Here is a 26355-nt window from a genome sequence, read left to right as displayed (position 1 = left end):
TGAAAGACAGGCAAATGAATCTATAGAATTAAAGTCAGAGTGTTGGCTATCTTTAGGAAGAAAGAGGGTAGTAATAGGAAGGTGCATGAAGGTACTTCTAGGGTGCTTAGTTATATCTTTACCCAAATGGTGGTCCCACAGGTTCATTCACTTTTGACCCTTCATTGAGATATAAACTTATGATTTATGTCCTCAGTAATGTGTATATATATCCAACCAGTCCATTCTAAAGGAGATCAGTCCTGTGTGTTCTTTGGAAGGAATGATGCTAAAGCTGAAACTCCAGTACTTTGGCCACCTCATGCGAAGAGTTGACTCATTGGAAAAGACTCTGATGCTGGGAGGGATTGGGGGCAGGAGGAGAAGGGGACGCCAGAGGATGAGATGGCTGGATGGCATCACTGACTCGATGGACGTGAGTCTGAGTGAACTCCAGGAGTTGGTGATGGACAGGGAGGCCTGGCGTGCTGCGATTCATGGGGTGGCAAAGAGTCGGACATGACTGAGGGACTGAACTGAACTGATATATATAAATTTGGGTGTGTTATACCTTAGTTAATTTTAAAAATTAAAAACAAAACAGAAACATATAATTTGTGTTCGTATCAGAACTGTGTTTATTCATTTTTGGCATGTGAGAAGCATACAATAAATGTTCACTCAAGTGAGTTGCTAATAGCAAGCTCTGTAGCAAGATAAGGGCCAGTGAAGAATAATAACTCTGAATTAGCTTGAAGAGTTTATTGAAGACATTTGGGAAAGTAATTTTGGTATGGGGGAAGTAATCATTTAAGACATTTTCATGGAAAAAAGATAGATCCTATTTTGAAAGGCTAACTGGATCTCCTAAATGGTGTGAACTGGCAAGTAGCTACTCATATTTGAATACAGAAAGAAAAGGTTGTTAGCTATTAAGAGCAAGATGTCACAACTATTTTGTAATGAAGTTTAATTTGATTCATCAGACAAATTATTTTGTCTTTTACCTGTGTCCATTCTTTTTAGATGTTACGCTGTAAAAGGTTATGGACATAATAGCACTGAGTGATGTAGACATGATATAGGGTTTATTGGGGGAAAATAACCGGACGTAATACAATATAAGCAGCCCCTCAAACTCTTCCCCCCTCCCCCCATGGCTTTGGCCAGGCTTGGATAGTCTTCATGCACTATGGCCGAATGACCTTCCAGTAGAGAATGGCCTTTACCTTTGTAATGTTTTGCATATTTGTAGTCTAGGGCAAGGAAAATCTAAGTAATTATGTAACGGAAATTAGAAGGTGGCCTAGGGACATGGATGGGCCCATTCTTCCTTAGAGCTAACAACTTAGACCTACTCAGCATCCTTGCTGCTAAGTTTATAAAAGGGGCTTGGAAATGAACCTTCAGATCCATCTAGATTTATCTTCCATCATATGTTTCCCCTATTAGAAAATGAGGTAGAAACTTCTTGGACTAGTATTAAAAGTCTACTGCTGCTGCTGTGGCTGAGTCGCGTAAGTCGTGTCTGACTCTGTGCGACCCCATAGATGGCAGCCTATCAGGCTCCCCCATCCCTGGGTTTCTCCAGGCAAGAACACTGGAGTGGGTTGCCATTTCCTTCTCCAATGCATGAAAGTAAAAAGTGAAAGTGAAGTCACTCAGTCGTGTCGGACTCTTAGCGACCCCATGGACTGCAGCCTACCAGGCTCCTCCGTTCATGGATTTTCCAGGCAAGAGTACTGGAGTGGGGTGCCATTGCCTTCTCCTAGCTTTCTCCAACTTCCTTATCAAGGCTTTTTGCCACTAGTTCTAAATAAATTCTCTCATTTATTTGAGTATCTTCTAATAAATGACTTTATTCCAAGCTTCTCATTTGTGCTCATAGTACCTAATTTAGGATTATTTTCCCTTTCTCTAAATTCTCATTTAAGGAGCTTCTTTTGTCTCATCTCCTCTGTGATGCCTCCCTTATGATCTCAATTCTTATACCAAATATTACAGTTTTCATATACTGTCTAATATTATTTTTATTTGTACATTTCTTTCTCTCCATCTAACTGGTAAATTCATTAAGGATAGGAAATGTGTATTAGATTACTTTGTAACCTCTATAATACCTTAATGGTCTTGTGTCTCAATGCTCAATAAGTAATTAATGATAAGAATGTATATTCTTATAATATGTTTTAATTATAAAATGTTCCTAACATTTTAGGGTTCTTGATGCCACCTTTAGACTCTGAATATTAATTATTTTTAAGTGTAATGCTAGATTCTTTATTGGAACATCTTTTTTTATTCTGTTGCAATCAATTCCGGTTTTTAAAACTCATTTTTTTGAGATTGGTATCAATTATTGTCTGTTGGTTACTCTCTTAGCCAGTTTAGTAATTAGATTCCTCCATTTTACTTTAGCAAGAAGTTGAGAACTTTAAGAAGCTAAATCTCATTAGTAAAGAGCAGTTTGAAAACCTAACACCTGAGCTTCCTTTTGAGCCAAACCAAGAAGTTCCTGTAGCAGCTTCACAGTCCAGGCAAGGTATGTAAGTCTGCTTTTCTGTAAGTGTCTAAATAATGTTAAAGCAGTTCTAAATTGTTTTTAAAGTTTGCTGCTTTGTTATTTGTGAAAAATGTTTAGGTGTTTGATTAAAGACTAGAATTTTAAAACTCAGCTTTTATTTATCCTTTGATGAACTTCAAAACATTTTAAAGACTTAAAAAATACAGATTGTAAATTTGGTAAGACAGCCATGTAGTAAATGGACATAGTTGAAATCCCATCTTACTCTTGGTAAACAGGCAGGTGATCAATGACAAAGGTGAACCAGGAGTTGTGTATTATATTACCAAATCATGCTCAAATCCAAATGCTTACTTAAAAAGTAAGCTTAATTGATTGGTTCTGTATGTGTCTTTCTTGATTTTAAGTTTGCTGGGAATCCTTCTCTTCGTAGAATAAGGAAAATTTTTCAGTGACTTGCTGATTTCTTAAAATATACCATCAATATAATTCTTTTGCTTTAATGCCTTAGCTTTGTGTGAAAATGGAAATACATTTGGGAGATTCATAAATTGAATCTGACATTTTCAGACAAGTGTAACTGATTTTATTATAGTTTTTCTGAAAGGCAGATTAAAGAAAAACTTTTAATTTGGAAAACTTCAGACATGTCCAAAAATAGAACAAATTGTATGATGAAACACCATGTGCCTATTATCTACCTATGCATTAGCTACTTAATCATCTTGTAGCCAATTTTATTTCATCTTGACTCCACTCATTCTCTTTACCTCCCATTGGATTATTTTGAAGCAAACTCCTAATCATATTATTCATATTTTGTAATTTGAAAGTATTTTTGTATATGTTATTAAAAAGAAAAGGACATCTATTTTAACACATAAATAACCCAGTACCATTATCATACTAAATAAAATTGTTAGTAAAATTCCTTAATATGAAATACCTAGTTGGTGTTCAAATTTTCTCATTCCTCACTTTAAAAAAAAAAAATCAGGATCCTTAAAAGTTCCAAACATTGCAGTATGTTGATATATCTCTTTTAGTATATAGGTTCATACTGGTTTGTTTTTTTTTTCCCCTTGAACTTTATTGTTGTAGAAACTAGATTGTTTGCCCTGTATAGTATCTCACATTCTGGATTTTGCTGATTGCATCCCCATGGTCATCCAGCGATTTTCTGGTCCTGGATTTTCTTTAACTGTGATTTTGATACAGAGGCTTGAACAGACTGAGGCTCAGTAAGAATATGTCATATATTGTTGTGAAAACTAGACCATGAGGCACATAATGCTTGATTCTTTCTTTTTGTTGGTGTTAGCTATTGACAGTCATTGCTTGTAGCTTTTGGTTCACATGGGGCTTCAAAATAGTGATAACTCTGTTTTCATAATTCTTTCTTAATTTAGTAGATTACGTCTGTAAAGAGAATTTCCGTTAATTGACTGTTTATCCTGAGATAGAGTTCTAACAGGAAAAGGAATAAATGCTTAATTCTTTGTTTTTGTTTACTGTTTCCAAAGTAACAAGCTGGTTGTCTACATCCTTCTTTGGTGAGCAATGAGGATTCTTTTTGGTTTAGTGATTTAAAATTTTTAAATTTAATAATTAATAATAATTTAAAAATTATCACTATGATCAAAACTACTAGAGTTCATCAATAAATTTGGTAGAGTTGCAGGATACAAAATTAATATATATATATAGATATCAGTTGCGTACTATCAACAAACTATCAGAAAGAGAAATTAAGGACCATCCCGTTTACAATTACATTAAAAATAATAAAATACCTGTGAATAAACCTGCCTACAGAGGTGAAAGACCTGTACTTGGAACTGTCAGAAACTGATGAAAGAAACTGAAGATGACAGAGACAGATGGAGAGATATACCATGTTCTTGGATTGGAAGAATTAATATTGTTAAAGTGAACATACTAATCAAGACAATGAACAGATTCAATGAAGTCCCTATCAAAATACCAATGATAAACTTCCGTGGTATTCCAGTGGTAAAGAATCTGCCTGCCAATGCAGGGGACACGGGTTTTGATCCCTGGTCCAGGAAGATTCCATATGCTGTGGGGCAACTAAGCCACTGCGCCACAACTAATGAGCCTGATCTCTGGAATCCACAAGCTGCAACTTCTGAGCCCATGAGCTACAGCTCCCGAAGCCCTCACACCCTAGAGCCAGTGCTCCACAGCAAAAGAAGCCACCACAATGACACACCCACACACCACAACTGGAGAGTATTAGCACCCACTCTTCACAATTAGAGAAAGCCCATGCACAGAAATGAAGACCAAGTGCAGGCCCCCTGCCCCCGCAAAAAAATGCCAATGGCATTTGTCACAGAACTAGAATAAACTGGAAGCCCGAAAGGTGCCAAATGATTTATTTCTCAAGACTCTAAGCAGTCTTGAGAAAGAATAACAGTTGGAAGAATCAGAATCCCTAATTAAGACTATACTACAAATCTATAGCAACCTAAGTGTCCATCAACAGATGAATAAATAAAGAAAATATGATACATATAGATAGTTCAATTCAGTTCAGTTGCTCAGTTGTGTCTGACTCTTTGCGACCCCATCAACCACAGCACACCAGGCCTCCCTGTCCATCACCAACCCCCGGAGTCCACCCAAACCCATGTCCATTGAGTCGATGATGCCATCCAACCATCTCATCCTCTGTCGTCCCCTTCTCCTCCTGCCCTCAGTCTTTCCCAGCATCAGGGTCTTTTCTAATGAGTCAGCTCTTCGCATCAGGTGGCCAAAGTATTGTAGTTTCAGCCTCAACATCATTCCTTCCAATGAACACCCAGGACTGATCTCCTTTAGGATGGCCATGAAAAAAGAACAGAGTTTTGCGATTTGCAGCAACATGGATAGACCTGGAGGGCATTATACTACATGGAATAAATCAGACAAAGACAAATACTCTATGATATGTCTTATATGTGGAATCTAAAAAATACAACAAACTAGTGAATTATAACAAAACAAGAAACAGACTCACAGATACAGAGAACAAACTAGTGGTTTCCAGTGGGGAGAAGGAATGGGGAGATTATGAGGTTAGGGGATTAAGAGGTATAAACTATTATGTGTGATATAGGCTACAAGGGTATAGTGTATAATATGGGGAATATAGCCAATATTCAGAGAAGGCAATGGCACCCCACTCCAGTACTCTTGCCTGGAAAATCCCATGGATGGAGAAGCCTTGTAGGCTGCAGTCCATGGGGTCGCTAAGAGTCGGACACGACTGAGCGACTTCACTTTCATTTTTCACTTTCATGCATTGGAGAAGGAAATGGCAACCCACTCCAGTGTTCTTGCCTGGAGAATCCCAGAGACGGGGGAGCCTGGTGGGCTGCCGTCTACGGGGTTGCACAGAGTCGGACTCGACTGAAGTGACTTAGCATAGCATAGCCAATATTATTTATAATTATAAATGGAGTATTATCTTTATAAAAAATTGTGAATCACTATATTGTACATCTCCAACTTATATAATGTGTATCAGCTATACTTTGATTAAAATATCACTATGATCTCTTAAATGTATTTGATGAATTATACTCTCATCTTGTTGATACTTGTGCCATTTATCAGTTTATTGACTTTATCTACCTTTCGTTGCTTTGTTTTGTGATAATGGAGTTGGATTCTTAACTGTCTTATTTGCCAGCTGGCCTGATGTTAATTAAGCTTTGTCAGTATTCTATTTGCTACTGAGTTGCTTATTGTTTCTAGGCCTTTTCCATTGAAAGAGCTTGGAAATTTTTTTAAGGAAAATTACATTATGAATTTATGTTGATAATTTTTGTTCACATTTAAGATTAAAGGTTTTAATTTATTAGATTTTATATTTGTACCACTTTTTACTTACATAAAAAAAATTCCTATGCACAGTAACAGAATTGTTTATCCTATAATTTAAAAATAACAATAATATTACTGTAAATACTAAAAGAAGCTTACTTGTTTTAAAGTTCTTTAAACATTTAAAATTTGGACTGTTTAAAACTTTATATTTTTAAACTTTAAAAATGTTCTTAGGGTATTCCACTAGGGATGTTCAGAGTAATTATAAGATTTTTCATGTTGTTTAATTTGAGTTCATTAAAATTAACAATTTATGCTCCTCCCTACATCATAGAATTAAAGTCCCATGGGGTATATTTTATTTTATTTATTTATTTATTTAAATTCCTGGGATCCACTTTTAACTGTTTAATAAATTATGCTATGCTATACAATACAGTTTTAAAATTCAGTGACTCAAAGTCATTTAAAGTGATTTTTGAAGTCAGAGTTAGCATGTGTATTTTTTTCATGGTTAAAGAAGTGACCACGTTTTCATTTTATTTTTAATTCGATAATAATTACTTTACAATATTGTGATAGTTTCTGCCATATGTCAACATGAATTAGCCATAGGTATACGTATGTCCCCTCCCTCCCACCTTTTTTCCCAAACCCACCCCTCTAAGGTTGTCATAGCGCACTGACTTTGGGTTCTCTGTAACACAGCAAATTCCCACTGGCTATCTATTTTTACATATGGTAATGCATGCGTTTCAATGCTACTCTCTCAAATCATCCCACCCTCTCCTTCCCTCACTGTGTCCAAAAGTCTGTCCTTTATATCTGCATCTCCTTTGCTGCTCTGCTGTAGGATCATCAGTACCATCTTTCTAGATTCCATATATATGCATTCAGTTCAGTTCAGTTCAGCCGCTCAGTCGTGTCAGACTCTTTGCGACCCCATGAATTGCATCACGCCAGGCCTCCCTGTCCATAACAAACTCCCGGAGTTCAATCAGACTCAAGTCCATCGAGTCAGTGATGCCATCCAGCCATCTCATCCTCTGGCGTCCCCTTCTCCTCCTGCCCCCAATCCCTCTCAGCATCAGAGTCTTTTCCAGTGAGTCAACTCTTCGCATGAGGTGGCCAAAGTACTGGAGTTTCAGCTTTAGTATCATTCCCTTCAAAGAAATCCCAGGGCTGATCTCCTTCAGAATGGACTGGTTGGATCTCCTTGCAGTCCAAGGGACTCTCAAGAGTCTTCTCCAACACCACAGTTCCAAAGCATCAATTCTTCGGTGCTCAGCCTTCTTCACAGTCCAACTCTCACATCCATACATGACCACAGGAAAAACCATAGCCTTGACTAGACGAACCTTTGTTGGCAAAGTAATGTCTCTGCTTTTGAATATGCTATCTAGGTTGGTCATAACTTTCCTTCCAAGGAGTAAGTGTCTTTTAATTTCATGGCTGCAGTCACCATCTGCAGTGATTTTGGAGCCCAGAAAAATAAAGTCTGACACTGTTTCCACTGTTTCCCCATCTATTTGCCATGAAATGATGGGACCGGGTGCCGTGATCTTAGTTTTCTGAATGTTGAGCTTTAAGCCAACTTTTCACTCTCCACTTCCACTTTCATCAAGAGGGTTTTTAGTTCCTCTTCACTTTCTGCCATAAGGGTGGTGTCACCTGCATATCTGAGGTTATTGATATTTCTCCCGGCAATCTTGATTCCAGGTTGTGTTTCTTCCAGTCCAGCGTTTCTCATGATGTACTCTGCATATAAGTTAAATAAGCAGGATGACAATATACAGCCTTGACGTACTCCTTTTCCTATTGGAACCAGTCTGTTGTTCCATGTCCAGTTCTAACTGTTGCTTCCTGACCTGCATACAAATTTCTCAAGAGGCAGATCAGGTGGTCTGGTATTCCCATCTCTTTCAGAGTTTTCCACAATTTATTGTGATCCACACAGTCAAAGGCTTTGGCATAGTCAATAAGGCAGAAATAGATGTTTTTCTGGAACTCTCTTGCTTCTTCCATGATCCAGCGGATGTTGGCAGTTTGATCTCTGGTTCCTCTGCCTTTTCTAAAACAAGCTTGAACATCAGGAAGTTCACAGTTCACATATTGCTGAAGCCTGGCTTGGAGAGTTTTGAGCATTACTTTACTAGCATGTGATATGAGTGCAATTGTGCGGTAGTTTGAGCATTCTTTGGCATTGCCTTTCTTTGGGATTGGAATGAAAATGGACCTTTTCCAGTCCTGTGGCCACTGCTGAGTTTTCCAAATTTGCTGGCATATTGAGTGCAGCACTTTCACAGCATCATCTTTCAGGATTTGAAATAGCTCCACTGGAATTCCATCACCTCCACTAGCTTTGTTCGTAGTGATGCTTTATAAGGCCCACTGGACTTCACATTCCAGGATGTCTGGCTCTAGGTCAGTGATCACACCATTGTGATTATCTGGGTCGTGAAGATCTTTTTTGTACAGTTCTTCTGTGTATTCTTGCCACCTCTTCTTAATATCTTCTGCTTCTGTTAGGTCCATACCATTTCTGTCCTTTATCGAGCCCCTCTTTGCATGAAATGTTCCTTTGGTATCTCTAATTTTCTTGAAGAGATCTCTAGTCTTTCCCATTCTGTTGTTTTCCTCTATTTCTTTTTATTGATCACTGAGGAAGGCTTTCTTATCTCTTCTTGCCATTCTTTGGAACTCTGCATTCAGATGCTTATATCTTTCCTTTTCTCCTTTGCTTTTCACTTCTCTTCTTTTCACAGCTATTTGTAAGGCCTCCCCAGACAGCCATTTTGCTTTTCTGCATTTCTTTTCCATGGGGATGGTCTTGATCCCTGTCTCCTGTACAATGTCACGAACCTCATTCCACAGTTCATCAGGCACTCTATCTATCAGATCTAGGCCCTTAAATCTATTTCTCACTTCCACTGTATAATCATAAGGGATTTGATTTAGGTCATACCTGAATGGTCTAGTGGTTTTCCCTACTTTCTTCAATTTAAGTCAGAATTTGGTAATAAGGAGCTCATGATCTGAGCCACAGTCAGCTCCTGGTCTTGTTTTTGTTGACTGTATAGAGCTTCTCCATCTTTATAGACCATATTTGTCTTTTTCTTTCACTTCACTCTGTATAATAGGCTCTAGGTTCATCCACCTCATTAGAACTGACTCAAATGTGTTCCTTTTTATAGCTGAATAAGATTCCAGTATACACTTAAGTGTATGTGTACCACAACTTCTTTCTTTATTCATTCATCTGTCAATGGACATCTAGGTTGCTTCCATGTCCTAGCTATTGTTTTTTTTTTTCTAGCTATTGTAAATACTGCTACAGTGAACATTGGGGTACATGTGTCTTTTTCAATTATGATTTCCTCAGGGTATATGCCCAGGAGTGGGATTGCTGGGTCTTATGGTAGTTTTATTTGTCATTTTTAAGGAATCTCCATACTGTTCTCCATCGTGGCTGTATCAATTTTCATTCCCACCAACAGTGCAGGAGGGTTCCCTTTTCTCCACACCCTTTCCACCGTTTATTGTCTGTAGACTTTTTGATGATGGCCATTCTGACTGGTGTGAGACAATAGCTCATTGTAGTTTTGATTTGCATTTCTCTAATGTTAAGCAATGTTGAGCAGCTTTTCATGTGTTTATTAGTCATATATATGTCTTCTTTAGAGAAATGTCTGTTTAGAAGTGACCACATTTTGAATAAACAAAGATTTCATGTTAGCATCTTTGTTTGGCTTGGCACCTTGGACTATATCCTCTGAGAACTATTAAAGAAATATGTAAAATCTTGGAATAAACTATAGATTACACTCTGATCTCCTGATAGTATCAGTAATTTTTTTTGTTAACTGGGCAAATGTATTGCTGTGTGCAAAGGGAAAAATATAGCACTCTACTTTCAAAAGGAAAGAAGCATAGAGGATATGGTTCACAGCTACAAAAATACATGTGATTCATTTGAAAATGGAGCCCTCTTAAAGACAGTGATCTGGTCAACCATCAGTATCTTCCATTGCCAAAAAGTAAATTTTCTCCCATATGCAGTTTGAATTGCATCATATCTGCCTCTCTTCATGTTACTCATTTTACTAATACCATACCATGGGCACATTCCTAAATTGTTATGTTCCAAAGAGATAAATTTTATAGTGCATAAGATTAACAAAGAATTAGAGGGAAGGAATGGGATAGGGGAGATAGAGGTATGAGATTACGAGAAACGTGTGTGTGTGTTAAGTTGCTTAGTTGTGTCCAACTCTTTGTGACCCCATAGATGTAGCCCACCAGCGTCCTCTGTCTGTGGAATTCTCCAGGAAAGAATATTGGAATGGGTTGCCATTTCCTTCTCCAGGGGATCTTCCTGACCCAGGGATTGAACCCGGGTTTCGTGCATTGCAGGCAGATTACTTACCATCTGAGCCATAGGGACATCCCTAGGAAAAACATACTCCTATGTATAAAATTGATAAGCTACATTATACATTATAATGTACAGTACACAGGCATATAGCCATTGTTTTGTAATAACTTTAAATGGAATAAAATCCATAAATATGTTGAGTCACTATGCTGTATGCCTGAAATGAATAAAATATTGTACATCAACTATACTTGGATATGAAGAAATCAGTATGAAAAAAGATTAACATCAGTAGAAAAAGTAGTAAATGAAACAAACTGGAGCTTCACATAGACAAAAATTATATGGCAATAAATATGAAAAGATACCATACTATTTGCTGAGATGTGCCATTTAAAACCATGGTGACATACCATATTATAAGCCAACAGTTTCACTTCAAGAGATACTCTTGCAAATGCTACCAAAAAGAACATTTGTAGCAGCATAATTCATAATATAAAAAACAAATGAAAACTAGAAAGCACCCATTGACATAAAGGAAAAATATGCAGTAGTGGAAAATAAAAGATCTAAAGCTATTTGTGACAAAATGGTTTAATCTTAAAAGTAGAGGATGTAAAAAAAAAAATCAGTTCACTAAATTTAGTGCTGTCTTATATAAAATTCATGGATACATGGATAGCTTGTAGAAACCATAAAGAGCAAGGGGAATTAATTTAAAAATTTTAATATAGTGTTTCAGTTCAGTCGGTCAGTTGTGTCTGACTCTTTGCAACCCCATGAACTGCAGCATACCTGGCTTCCCTGTCCATCACCAACTCCTGGAGCCTACTCAAACTCATGTCCATCAAGTTGGTGATGCCATCCAACCATCTCATCCTCTGTCATCCCCTTCTCCTCCCACTTTCAATCTTTCCCAGCATCAGGATCTTTTCCAGTGAGTCAGTTCTTCGCATCAGGTGGCCAAAGTTTTGGAGTTTCAGCTTCAACATCAGTCCTTCCAATGAATATTCAGAACTGATTTCCTTTAGGATGGACTGGTTGGATCTCCTTGCAGTCCAAGGGACTCTCAAGAGTCTCCTCCAACACCACAATTCAAAAACATCAATTCTTCGGTGCTCAGCTTTCTTTATAGTCCAACTCTCACATCCATACATGACTACTAGAAAAACCATAGCTTTTACTAGACAGACCTTTGTTGGCAAAGTAGTGTCTCTGCTTTTTAACATTCTGTCTAGGTTGGTCATAGCTTTTCTTCCAAGGAGCAAGTGTCTTTTAATTTCATTGGCTGCAGTCACCATCTGCAGTGATTTTCAGTTCAGTTCAGTTCAGTCGCTCAGTCGTGTTTGACTCTTTGCAACCCCATGAATCGTAGCACGCCGGGCATCCCTGTCCATCATCAACTCCCAGAGTTCACTCAAACTCATGACTATCGAGTCAGTGATGCCATCCAGCCATCTCATCCTCTGTCATCCCCTTTTCCTCCTGCCCCCCAATCCCTCCCAGCATCAGAGTCTTTTCCAGTGAGTCAGCTCTTCTCATGAGGTGGCCAAAAGTACTGGAGTTTCAGCTTCAGCATCATTCCTTCCAAAGAACACTCACGGCTGATCTCCTTTAGAATGGACTGGTTGGATCTCCTTGCAGTCCAAGGGACTCTCAAGAGTCTTCTCCAACACCACAATTCAAAAGCATCAATTCTTCAGCGCTCAGCTTTCTTCACAGTCCAACTCTCACATCCATACATGACCACTGGAAAAACCATAGCCTTGATTAGAGCCCCCCAAAATAAAGTCTCTCACTGTTTCCATTGTTTCCCCATCTATTTGCCATGAAGTGATGGGACTGGATGCCATGATCTTAGTTTTCTGAATGTTGAGTTTTAAGTCATCTCTTTCACTTTCCTCTTTCACTTTCATCAAGAAGCTCTTTAGTTCTTCTTCACTTTCTGCCATAAGGGTAGTGTTATCTGCATATCTGAGGTTATTGATATTTCTCAATAATCTCTTTGCTGACCCAGGGATTGAACCTGGGTCTCCTGCATTGCAGGCAGATTACTTACCATGTGAGCCATAGGAAAATGCCTATGGAAAAACATACTCATATGTGTATAAAGTTGATAAGCTACATTATAATGTATAGTACATAGGAATATAGCCATTCTTTTGTAGTAACTTTAAATGGAATAAAATCCATAAATATATTGAGTCACTATGCTGTATGCCTGGCAGTCTTGATTCCAGTTTTTGCTTCATCCACAATATATATATAGTGTTTAATATATATACAATGTTTAATTCCTGAGAAACGGAAGGAATTCTATCTGGAGAGTCTGCAAATGGTTTGCCTGCATCTGAAATTTATGTTTTGGCCTTGGTGGGTTTGTGGGTACCAACCTGAATATAAATGATTATGCTCTTTAAGTAAAGTCTCAGATAATTACCCAAAGGTTTTTTTTTTTAATACAGTGTTTTTGGAAAGCTTGAATTTTTTCCATACTTAGTTTCTTGTTCTCATTTTCATTTCTAAATCAACTGTATTTTAAAGTCTGTGTGTGTGTGTGGGTGTGTGTAAACCTTCATGTGCTATAATCTCCAAGTTTTAAAAATATGAACAAAAATAAAATTAAGCACAAATTAAGAAGACAGAAATCAATCCAATATATTGCTTAAAAATGTTGAATAGATTAACTTTCAGTTAGAAAGACAGTTATGGATTGGATTTAAAGGATATTCAGCTCTATGCTGTTGTGTGTCATAAGTATACACAGAAATTGAAAGGTGAAAGGATAGGAAATGCTGTAAAACGCTGATAGTAATAAAGAATTGCTGTTGCTTTAAAAAATAGAATTTGAGGTGAAAAAAAAATATTTTGTTTTCACTGTCATTAATATCTATCTTCCTGTTTATCCTCTAGACCTGATCCAAACACACTTCCACCCCTCACCCCCAAATCAGCTTTAGCTATTGCCCTAGAGATCTTTGTGTTTAAGACGGGTCAAGGCAATCATCATCTTCCCTGACAGCACTGGATCAGTCATTCTTTGTCTTGAAACATTCTTCTTCCTAGACACTGTTTGCTTAGTTCTCATTCAACTTCATGGAGTCTTTTATTTGCTGCTTCTTTCCCATTTCCCCAGGCTTTGGATGCTTTAGTGCTTTATCTTCAAATTTCTTCTTTCTGATTCTCAGTAACTCTGCAGGTAATAGTATTTAGTTTCATGTTTTTAAATGGCATCCTTATAGTGCTGCTGCTGCTGCTAAGTCACTTCAGTCGTGTCCGACTCTGTGCGACCCCGTAGACGGCAGCCCACCAGGCTCCCCGGTCTCTGGGATTCTCCAGGCAAGAACACTGGAGTGGGTTGCCATTTCCTTCTCCAATGCATGAAAGTGAAAAGTGAATGTGAAGTCGATCAGTTGTATCTGACTCTTAGCGACCCCATGGACTGCAGCCTACCAGGCTCCTCCATCCATGGGATATTCCAGACAAGAGTACTGGAATGGGGTGCCATTGCCTTCTCCAATCCTTATACTGCTGCGGCTGCTGCTGCTAAGTCGCTTCAGTTGTGTCTGACTCTGTGCAACCCCAGAGACGGCACCCACCAGGCTCCCCCGTCCCTGGGATTCTCCAGGCAAGAACACTGGAGTGGATTGCCATTTCCTTCTCCAATGCATAAAAGTGACTATCAAATTTATATGTACAGACTCCATCCTGTGTTCTGAATAAATAACTGTGTTTCAGCAGTTTCACTTGGATATTTTATAAACATGTCAAACTTCATATGGTGAAAATTGAAAGTCTGAATTCCCACCCCTTTCCAAGGAATTCTCCCAGACTTCCACATCTCTATGATATGTTAACTGTATCTTTCTAGTTGTACAGGGGAAAAAAAATCTTGATGTTATTTTTGATCTCTTTCTTTTTCAACCTCTTATTTCTTATTCCTTGGCAGATTATTTCCATTATCCTTTAAAATATATCCAGAACCTAACCACTTCTCATCTTCACTACTTCTATCACACAAAAGCTACCATCATTTTACATTGGTTAATTATAATAACTCCTAATCTGTCTCCTTCCTTTCATTCCACTTTACAGGGATCCAGAATTGTCTTTTTTATTTCTTTTTTTAAAAGATATCATTTATACTCAATAAATTTCACTTTTTGCATATACAGATTTGGGAATTTTGACAAATGCATAGTCTTGTAATTACCAACTACTCAAATTACAGCAAAGTTCTATTACTCTGCTCAAATTCTCCTATGCCTCTTTGTAGCCAACCCCATGCCTAGCCTTTGGCAGCCTGTTTTCTGTTTTCTACTTCTATAATTTTGCCTTTACCAGAATATCATATAAATGGAATTGTATGGAGTGTAACCCTTTGTGTCTGGCTTCTTTTATTTACAGTAATGTAAATACAGTAATGCATTTGAGATTCACCCATATTTTGTGTGTCCTTTTTATTGGTAAGTAATATTCCTTCACATGGATATAAGCAATTTACCATTAGTTGAAGAACATGTGGGTTGTTTTTAATTTTTGGTGATTGTGAATAAAGATGCTATAAATATTTGCTTATAGGTTTTGGTAAGATGATAAGTTTTCATGTCAGTTGGGTAAATACTTGGAGTGGGATTGCTGGATCATGTGGTAAGTGTTTTTAACTTTATAAGAAACTGTCTAATGGTTTTCCAAAGTGGCTATGTCACTTTGCATCCCCACCAGTAATGTATGAGGGTTCCCATTGCTCCATGTCTTCACCAGCAGTTGGTATTGCAAAGTTTTAAAATATTTTTCCCTTTCTATTAGGTATGTAGTAGTGTCTCATTATGGAGAAGGCAATGGCACCCCACTCCAGTACTTTTGCCTAGAGAATCCCGTGGATGGAGGAGCCTGGTGGGCTGCAGTCCATGGGGTCGCTAGAGTCGGACACGACTGAGCGACTTCACTTTGACTTTTCACTTTCACGCATTGGAGAAGGAAATGGCAACCCACTCCAGTGTTCTTGCCTGGAGAATCCCAGGGATGGGGAAGCCTGGTGCGCTGCCATCTCTGGGGTCGCACAGAGTCAGACACGACTGAAGCGACTTAGCAGCAGCAGCAGTGTCTCATTATGACTAACAGTGCTGAGCATTTTTTTTTTTTTTTGCTATTGGTATATCTTTGGTGAAGTGATTGCTCAAGTATTTTGAGTTTTTTTTTTTTTTTTTTAGTTGTTTCCTTGCTGAGCTTTCAGAGTTCTTTATTCTAATCCAAGTCTTTATTCAGTTCAGTTCAGTTCAGTTCAGTTCAGTCGCTCAGTCGTGTCTGACTCTTTGCAACCCCATGAATTGCAGCACGCCAGGCCTCCCTGTCCATCATCAACTCCCAGAGTTCACTCAAACTCATGTCCATCGAGTCAGTGATGCCATCCAGCCATCTCATCCTCTGTCGTCCCCTTCTCCTCCTGCCCCCAATCCCTCCCAGCATCAGAGTCTTTTCCAGTGAGTCAGCTCTTCGCATGAGGTGGCCAAAGTACTGGAGTTTCAGCTTCAGCATCATTCCTTCCAAAGAACACCCAGGGCTGATCTCCTTCAGAATGGACTGGTTGGATCTCCTTGCAGTCCAAGGGACTCTCAAGAGTCTTCTCCAACACCACAGTTCAAAAGCATCAATTCTTCAGCGCTCAGCTTTCTTCACAGTCCAACTCTCACATCCATACATGACTACTGGAAAAACCATAGCCTTGACTAGACGGACCTTTGTTGGCAAAATAATATCTCTGCTTTTGAATATGCTATCTAGGTTGGTCATAACTTTCCTTCCAAGGAGTAAGCGTCTTTTGATTCCTATGTAATTTTCACATATCTTCCCCCAATCTAAAGATTTATCTTTTCATTTCTTAAGAATGCCTATTGGGAGTTCCTTGGTGGTCTAGTGGTTAGGATCTAGGACTTTCTCGGTTGTGGCCTGGTTTAATCTCTGGTTGGAGAACTGTGATCTTGCAAAAACTGTGTGGTGTGGCCAAAAAAAGAGCACCTTTTGAAGAGCAGAACTTTTTTCTTTTTTGGTTGTGTTGGGCCTTTGTTGCAGTGCAAGGGGGTTTTTTCTAGTTGCGGCGCACAGGCTCTATAGTTGCAGTGCTTGAATTTAGTTGCTCTGTGGCATGTGGGATCTTAATTCCTTGACCAGGGATTGAACCCATGTTCCCTACATTGGAAGACAAATTCTTAACCATTGGACCACCAGGGAAGTCCTTATAACTGTAATCTTAAAAATCAATATGTGCCGTCCACCTTTTTTTCTCTTTTTATTTCCAAAATATTTTGACTATTCTAGTTTCCTTGCATTTTCACATAAATTATAAAAATAGCTTATCGATGTCTATAAAAATTCCAACTAGTATTTTGATTGGAACTGCACTGAATCTACAGTTTAGGAAGAATTATAAAATTTTAACAGAATTGAATCTTCCAGTCTATGAATATGGTATACTTCTCCTTTTAAGTATTTGTTCTTCAGTGTCTTATGGTTTTTGTTGTATTTTGTACACATTTTGTTACCTATGTCCTTAAGTATATTATGATTTTGGTGTTGCTATAAATGGTGCTTTAAAATTTTTATTGTCCATTGTTTATTGCTAGTATATAGAAATAGGATAGATTTTTTTCATATTATTCTTTGTGATGTTAATTTTAAGTGTCAGCTTAACTGAATCAGAGGATAACCGGATGTCTGGTTAGACATTGCTTCTGGGTGTCTCTGTGATGCTTTTTCTACATGAGATAAGTATCTGAATTGTTGGGCATGGTAGATTGCCATCCTCAGTATGGGTGGACATCATCGAATCCACTGAAGGTCTGAATAGAACAAAAATGTGGAGGAAGGAGGAATTTGCTCCTTTTTTGCTGTCTTATTGACTGGGACGTCTCGTCTCATCTTAGATTGGTATTTATATCATCAACTTCCCTAGGTCTCAGGCCTTTGGACTCAGAGCTGAATTACATCACTGGCTTTTCTAAGTTTCCAGCTTATAGATGACAGATTGTGAGATTTCTCATCCTCCATAATCTTGTAAGCCAAATCCTCATATTAAATCTTCTTTTCTATCCTGTTGGTTCCTTTACTCTGGAGAATGACTAATACAGCTGTGTATCCTGTGATATTGATAAACTTACCAGTAATAGTTCTAGTAGCTCTTTCTGTAGATTCTTCAATATATTTTACATTGATCGATTTCTGCGTAGATAGTCATGTTGTCTGTGAATAGCTGCAGTTCATTTCTTATTTTTATATACTTTCATTTATTGTCTTATTACATTGATTGGGACCTCCAACATGATGTTGAATAGAAGTTACAAGACATCCTTGCATTGTTTCTGATTTTAGGAGGAAAGCATTCAGTCTTTCACCATTAAGTATGATAATAGTTGTAGATTTTATTTCTAGTGTACTGAGAGTTTTTAAAAAATTCTTATTTATTTTATTTGGAGGCTAATTACTTTACAGTATTGTGGTGGTTTATGCCATACATTGACATGAATCAGCTATGGGTATACATGTGTCCCCCATCCTGAATTGCCCCCTCACCTCCCTCCCCATCCCGTCCTTCTGGGTTGTCCCAGTGCACTGGCTTTGAGTACCCTGTTTCATGCATTGAACTTGGACTGGTGATCTATTTCACATATGGTAATATACATGTTTCAATACTATTCTCCTGAGAGTTTTTAATCATGAATGGATGCTGATTTTTGGGGGGGGGGGATTTTTTTTTCTGGGTCTTTTGAAATGATTACATGTTTGTCTTAATTAGCTTATTTGTATTGTGAATTGCATTGAATTATTTTCAAATAATGAGCCCAGTATAAACCTTATTTGACTGTGACATATTACCCTTTTTATACACTGTTAGATTCCATTTGCTTTTTTTTTAGCGGAATGAAGAATATTGGTTTTTCTTGGATTATCTTTGCTTGATTTTGGTATCAGGGAATACTGCCTTATAAATGAGTTAGTAAGCATTCCCTCCTCTTCTGTATTTTGATTCCTTATAGGCGTGGTAGAATTTGCCAGTGAAGTCATCTGGGTCTAGAATTGTTGAAATGTTTTTAACTACTAATTAATTTTTTAAAGAGACATGGGCCTATTTAGTTAATCTAGCTTTTCTTGAGTGAACTTTTGTAGTTTATATATTAAAGAGTTTGTCATTTTGGGGTGTGTTTTTAGTAATATTCCTTTTTTATTCTTTCAATGTTTGTAGGGTCTTTAGAGATACAGGCATACCTCAGAGATATTTTGTATTTGGTTCCAGACCACCATAATAAAGTAAATACCACAGTGAAGCAAGTCACATGAATTTTTGGTTTTACAGTCTGTATACAGTATGTTTACACTATACTGTGGTCTATTAAGTGTGCAATAGCATTATGTCTAAAATTAAAATGAGCATATCTTAATTTAAAAGTATTTTATTGCTTAAAAAAATGATAACCATCATCAGAGCCTTCAGTAAGTTGTAACAGTCCTTTTCCTGGTGGAGTGCCTCGCCTCAGTGTTGATGGCTGTTGACTGATCAGGGTTGTGGTTGCTGAAAGTTGGGGTGGCTGTGGCAGTTTCTTAAAATAAGAGAACTATCAAGTCCACTGAATTGGTTGACTCTTCATTTCATGAACAATTTCTCTGTGACGTTTAATGCTGTTTGATAACATTTTACCCACAGTAGATCTTCTTTCAAAATTGGAGTCAGTCCTCTCAAACCCTGCCACTGCTTTAGCAACTAAGTTTATACAGTATTCTAAATTCTTTGTTGTCATTTCTACATTCTTCACAGCATCTTCATTAGGAATAAGTAGATCTCATCTTAAGAAACCACTTTCTTATGAGATTACAGCAATTTAGTCTCATTTTCAGTCTCCACTTCTAATTCTAGTTCTCTTGCTATTCCCACTGGTTGGGACTACACTTTGAAAATTAGTACTTTAGCCTAATCCTTGAAATATCAGTCTTATTTGATAAACTTTTTAGCAGAAATTGTATGGTAGACGATCACAATTGATGTTCCCAAAGAGCAGATGGCCTGGTCTTCTGTGTTTTAAAGCTTTTTTGAGGTATAATTTACACAAAATTAACTCACTTTAAGTGTATAGTGTGATTAATGTCAGTAAATTTGTGTATTTGTACACCAGTGCCATAATTTAGTTGTTTTGTTTCTGTTTTTAAATTTATTTAACTGTGCTGGGTCTTAGTTGCAGCATGTGGGATCTAGTTCCCTGACCAGGTATCAAACCCAGGCCCCGTGCATTAGGAATATGGAGTCTTAGCCACTGGGTCACCAGGGAAGTCCCCCATAATTATTTTTAAATTGCATCATGCTAAAAGTTCCCTCACAATCATTTGCAGTCAATGTCAGCACTCAATTTCAGTCTGATGTAACCAGTGATCTGCTTTCTGTCTTTATGTTTATGCACTTCCTAGAAATTTCATATAAATGGGATGTATATGTAGTCAATGTGTTTGGCTTCTTTCAATTAATATAATAATTTTGACATTAATCCATGTTGTTGCTTATGTTGGTGCTTCTCTCCTTCTTGTAAGGTGTAGTGTTCTATAGTATGGACATACTTCATTTTGTTTATCCACTTGGAAATAGGTGTATATTTGTTTTGTTTTTCCACTTTTGGCTATTATGGAAAATGCTATTTTGAACATTCACATATAAGAGATGGCCCATGATTTTAACTAAAAAGAAGTTATAATATCTAAATGATATTTATATGTCATCTTTGTATTTTATAAAAAATACTTTTAATGTATTCTTATTTCCTAACTACTTATATTTCTAGTAATATAATTTTTGTACTGAATATATTTTATGTACTTGCAATTTTCTTAACTATTTTTGGTAATTTTTTTTGTGAAAATATTATAAATTGGTAAATGATACACTACACAAATTTTGTAAAATGTTTCTTTTGAGATAACAAAAAGTACTTTATAGATCTTAATCTTCATAAAACTGGTATATCTGCTCTTGGTGATGGGTCAAATTCAGACCTAATTAAACCTGGAATAAAATAAATGTAAGACTGAAATAAAACTTTAACTTTTTAATATGAAAATGTTCAGATAAAGATAAAAGCAGAGAAAACTGTTAATGAACTCCCATGTACTTATCTTGGGCTTCCCCTTGTGGCTCAGCTGTGAAAAATCATCCTGCAATGCAGGAGACACAGGATACTCAGGTTCAATCCCCTGGATCGGGAAGATCCCCTGGAGAAGGAAATGGCAACCTACTTCAGTATTCTTGCCTGGAGGATCCCATGGACAGAGGAGCATGGAGGGCTATAGTCCATGATATATGGACTCTCTCTTTGAGAGAGTTGGACAGGACTGAAGCACCTGAGCATGTTTACTGATGTTATCACTGAGTTTAGATGTTATCAGCCTGATCTATTCATCATAAAGTTTCCCTTAATTTTTTTTTCCCCCAAGGCTTTTGTTGCTAGAGCAGTTTTAGGCTCATGGCAAAATTTAGAGGAGAGTACAGAGATTTCACATTTACACCCTGACCCTAGCTTACTAGCTATTACCCATCTGGTGAAAGAGGTTGCCTCCTCAGAGCAACAGCCCACATCAGAGTGGTACGTTTGTTAACTATTGATGAGCCTACGTTCACACATCATAATCAGCAAAAGTCCATAGTTACATTAGCATTTACATTTTTTTTTTTTAGTTTCTGTTTTTCTTATTCTTTTAAAAGTTTTTAATTTATTTTTGGCTGTTCTGGCCCTTTGTTGCTGTGTGTGAGCTTTCTGTATTTGCAGTGAGTGGGGCCTACTCTAGTTGTGTGAGGGCTTCTCATTACAGTGGCTTCTCTTGTTGCTGAGCATGGGCCCCAGGCATGTGGGCTTCAGTAGTTGCCGCGTGTGGGCTCAGTAGTTGTAGCTCCTGGGCTTAGTTGCTCTGTGACATGTGGAATCTTCCCAGACCAGATATCAAACCCGTGTACCCTGCATTGGTATGAGGATTCCCTGGACCACCAGGGAAGTCCCAGCATTTACTCTTGGTGTTGTATATCCTGTTGATTTGGATAAATGTATAATGAGATGTAGTCATCATTATAGTGTCATATATAGCATTTATTTATCCACTTACCTACTAAACGACATGTGGTTGCTTCCAAGTTTGGGCAGTTATAAATAATACTGCTTTAAATATCCATGTGCAGATTTTTGTGTGGACGAAAGTTTTCAGCTCCTTTGGGTAAGTACCAAGGAGGGTGACTGCTTGATGGTATGTAAGAGTATGTTTAGTTTTGTATGAAACTTCCAAACTGTCTTCCAAAGTGGCTGTACCATTTTTCATTTCTACAATACCACCGTGAATGAGAGTTCCTGTTACTTCATATTCTCATCCGCATTTGTTAGTGTTGTCAGTGTTCTGGGTTTTGGCCAGTCTAATAGATGTGTTGCACAATCTCATTGTTGTCTTACTTTGCAGTTCCCTGATGATATCTGATGTGGAGTATCTCCGTGTGCTTTTTGCCATCTATATATCTTCTTTGGTAAGGCGTCTGTTAGGTCTCTGGCCCATTTTCTAATCAGGTTTTTGTTGTTATTGTTGTTGAATTTTGACAATCCTTTGTGTATCTTGGATAATAGTCCTTTATCATATGTGTGTTTTACAAATACTGTTTGACATTCTGTGGCTTGTCTTTTTATTCTCTTCAAAGTGTTCTCAAAGCCGAAGTTTTTCCTTTTACAGAAGTTAGTATAACAATTATTTCTTTCATGGGTCATTAAATCTCTCCTCAGCATTTTACCAAATGATTTTAGCAGGTATTGATGAATATTTTCCTGATCCTCTATTTCACTAAAGTTGCAAAATAGTCATCTTCTAATTTTGTTATTCCTTTTATGTTTCTTAACCTAGAATTCTGTAAGGAAGAATTTTTTCTTTTAATTAACTCTTTATTTATTCTGGAATTCAATTTACAAAAAAGGTTAAATTCTTTTTTCTTTTCTTGTATTCTATTGATCATTTTCAGAATAATGAGTTGGTGCCATAGCAGCCTAGAAATTTGATTAAGTTTTAAAGTAACCATTATGAACTCATGGGGTCTGTTTATTTGATGTTCTTAGGCCAATTCGGTCATTGTTTTGACTGGCAGTGTCTCCTAAAGTTTGCTGCTAGTCTTCATGAACCATGCTAATATTTTCATTTTTAACTTCATTGCTTTCTGGCTCAAGATTTTCTAGGCTTTTATAATACTTTGTGCTTCAGACTTTTTTTTTTTAAAGGAGACTGATCAGTGGGAAGTGGAATTTAGAAGCCATAATCTAGATGCTAGGACACTTAGGATTTCTGGGTTGTTACTGCTCCTAGATCTTTGAATATTTCTTTTACAAGGGCACTGGATTTACCATATTTTTCAGTGTATGCTCCTACTTTTAACCCCTGAGATTGTGTATCATCTTACCATACAGAAAAATACCATTAACACAATTCAGTTAAGTTTTTCAGTCATTGGATGGGGATATACTTTTTCCTAGGTACAATTGTAGATCCTGGTGTACATATATAGATTGTGGCCCTTGCTTTCAGAGAAACACTGAGATTTACTGCTAGCATTTAATGGAAGATATATAAGAAAATAAATTTCAATTTAATGAATCTAAAAATAAATGGATAAAAATGCAGAGGTGGCACAAAAAATAATTGATTAATGGTTAATTCTGTTGGCAGAAGATGTTTGAACAATGCTACACATTCCCAGAGAAAGTACTCAGGATTTGTGCTGGATTTTAAAGGAATGATGTGAGTCTAATTGGGTGTAAAAAGATGAGGGAAAGGGACTTTTAGATACAGGAAAAAGCATATGAAAAGATATGACACAAGAAAACAAGAACAACAGAAAATAGGAATAACAAGTAGGTTGCTATTTGGGGCGTCAAGACTGAAATGGAGAATGACAATAGAAGCAAAACTGAAGCACAATCAGAAGAGGATTATATGCCATGCTAAAGAGCCAATGCCTCTCCTAGAGGCAATGGGGAAAACCTGAAAATTTTTAAGTAGAAATGTGAAATGACCTAATTTGCTCCTCAGAATAATTATCCCGGCAACAGTAAAGATAATGGACTAGGAAGGAAAATACCAAGATAGTGAGACTAGGTAACAGAGTGGGTTAGTTCCCTTTTGAGTTTACAAACTTGTGTCTAAATAGTACTTGGAATGTATCAGGTACTCAGTAATATTTGTTGAGTGAACAAAAGTTTATTGTATGAATCAAAAGAAGTTGGTAAGTCTGAAGAAAAACCATGTAGAAATAGAGCCTGCAGTTTTGACACTTTAACTTGATTTGTTTGCTTGCTTACTTAGTGTTTTACCTTAAGATTTTCACAAACTAGTTAATAAAAGCAACCCAACAGAAAAATAATCAAAAGGATATGAATGGCAAGCTCACACAAGGGAAATCTGAGTACTAACTGTATAAAAATATGCTCAACTTCACTAGTAGCCAAAGAAATGTGAATACCTTTTAAATCCCATGAGATGGAAAAGTATTTAAAAGTCTAAGCAAAACCTAGCCTTGACCAAGATAACTGCTAGTCAAAAGTATGAATTGGTGAAACCACTATAGAAAGCAGGTTGGCAAACAATATTTAGTAAACCAGACGATGCACATTGCACTTGACTCAGTATTTCCATTTCAGATATAAACCCTAGAGAAATACTCATACCTGTACAGAGACATTTTCAGCAATGTTTACTGCAGCACTATTGATTATACCAAAAATGTAAAAACACTGTCTTCAGGAGAATGAATAAATTATAATATTTGTATACAACATGATATTCTGCAGTGTAAATGAATAAACCAAAGCTATATTAATAGAACTTGAATAATGGTCACAAACAAAATATTGACTGAAAAAGCCTGCAAAATGATATTATACTGTGATGCCATTTATATCAAGTTAATTATGCAAAATAATATTATTACATATATAAATAAAAATATAAAATTTAAGAGCCTGGTTATCTCTGAGGAGGAAAAGCAAAATGGGATTAGGAAAGGTTATTAGGCATATTTTTCTTTAGAAAAAAAGTTTGAAATGAAGCAAAATTAAAATTTAGTTATCTAGATGATGTGTAGACAAGTGTTTTTTTGTTTTTAAATTCTTTCTTGTATATTTGAAATATTTCTAATGAAAAAAGTACTCTGAGAATAGAGAATTTCAGAATTATCCTTGTTCTCAGTAATAAAATAATTTTTCTAGCACTGAAATACTTTTAACAGCTTTTTTTTTTTTTTTGGCAGATTTGACTGATGAATTAGGTCAGAAGCTGTTTGATGTTTCAGAAGTATCTTCAGCAACAATGGCCCGTTCATTGCCCACAGCAGTTCCAGAATCTCCCAGAATTTACCCTGCAAGGACACCCAAGACACCACTAACACCTCGATTACAAGATCCAAATAAAACACCAAGATTTTATCCTGTTAAAGAACCCAAAGCCATTGATGTAAAGGTACACAGAACACCAAAAATATAAAGCCTACATTTTGTATACTTCACCATTACAAAATGAGACTTTTTTAGTTTCTATCACAATAAAAAATTGCATTTTAAGTTACAGGAATTTGTTTAAAAAAAAAAGATATTTTACCATAGTGATGTCTTCTCAGGTTAAGGAATAACTTCTTTACAATCAGATCAGTTCAGTCGCTCAGTCATGTCTGACTCTTTGCGACCCCATGAATCGCAGCACGCCAGGCCTCCCTGTCCATCACCAACTCCCAGAGTTCACTCAGACTCATGTCCATCGAGTCAGTGATGCCATCCAGCCATCTCATCCTCTGTCGTCCCCTTCTCCTCCTGCCCCCAATCCCTCCCAGCATCAGAGTCTTTTCCAGTGAGTCAGCTCTTCGCATGAGGTGGCCAAAGGACTGGAGTTTCAGCTTCAGCATCATTCCTTCCAAAGAAACCCCAGGGCTGATCTCCTTCAGAATGGACTGGTTGGATCTCCTTGCAGTCCAAGGGACTCTCAAGAGTCTTCTCCAACACCACAGTTCAAAAGCATCAATTCTTCAGCACTCAGCCTTCTTCACAGTCCAACTCTCACATCCATACATGACCACAGGAAAAACCATAGCCTCGACTAGACGGACCTTTGTTGGCAAAGTAATGTCTCTGCTTTTGAATATGCTATCTAGGTTGGTCATAACTTTCCTTCCAAGGAGTAAGCGTCTTTTAATTTCATGGATAGTGTTAATTAAAGATGATCAGAAGGTGTAATAAAGAATCATTTTAAGCTGTGTTTTCTTTAATCCTTGTGTTGAAACCTTAGCCTTGCTAAGTTTTGTAACTTGTGTGTGAGATGTTTGAGTTTTGTGACTTCATATGATTTCATAATGTGTCATCCACAGTATGAAAATGTTTGAGTTGGTTTATAGTCAGAGGGTTTTAATTTACTTGTGAGGTTCACACTACTGAAAGTAATTGCAATGTTTGACTTCTTTTTCCTTAGAGTCCAAGAAAGAGAAAAACAAGACATAGTACAAATCCCCCTCTAGAGTGTCATGTTGGTTGGGTAATGGACTCCAGAGATCACGGGCCAAGAACATCCTCTGTCAGGTACTGTATCTGTCAAACATTGC

General features: G+C 37.2%; 1 protein-coding gene across 10 annotated transcripts in view; it reads left to right on the top strand.

The window, feature by feature from the left end:
• The window catches only part of LARP1B (La ribonucleoprotein 1B), a 139639-nt gene that overhangs the window by 80624 nt on the left and 32660 nt on the right, over positions 1–26355 (top strand). For 6 of the 10 annotated variants that reach the window (XM_070769116.1, XM_070769115.1, XM_019977716.2 and 3 more), the window contains 3 exons: positions 2398–2521; positions 25018–25226; positions 26226–26332. In XM_070769116.1, coding sequence (XP_070625217.1) covers positions 2398–2521; positions 25018–25226; positions 26226–26332 — 440 coding nt within the window. Of the gene's footprint in view, positions 1–2397; positions 2522–22193; positions 22258–25017; positions 25227–26225; positions 26333–26355 lie in introns of those variants that run through there. The other 4 variants (XR_011561112.1, XR_011561113.1, XM_070769120.1 and 1 more) reach the window with 4 other exon arrangements.

Source organism: Bos indicus, chromosome 17, assembly GCF_029378745.1.
Source record: "Bos indicus isolate NIAB-ARS_2022 breed Sahiwal x Tharparkar chromosome 17, NIAB-ARS_B.indTharparkar_mat_pri_1.0, whole genome shotgun sequence".
NCBI lineage: Eukaryota > Metazoa > Chordata > Mammalia > Artiodactyla > Bovidae > Bos > Bos indicus.
The sequence above is the reverse complement of the archived record's forward strand: the minus strand, read 5'-3'. Positions and strand labels throughout refer to the sequence as shown.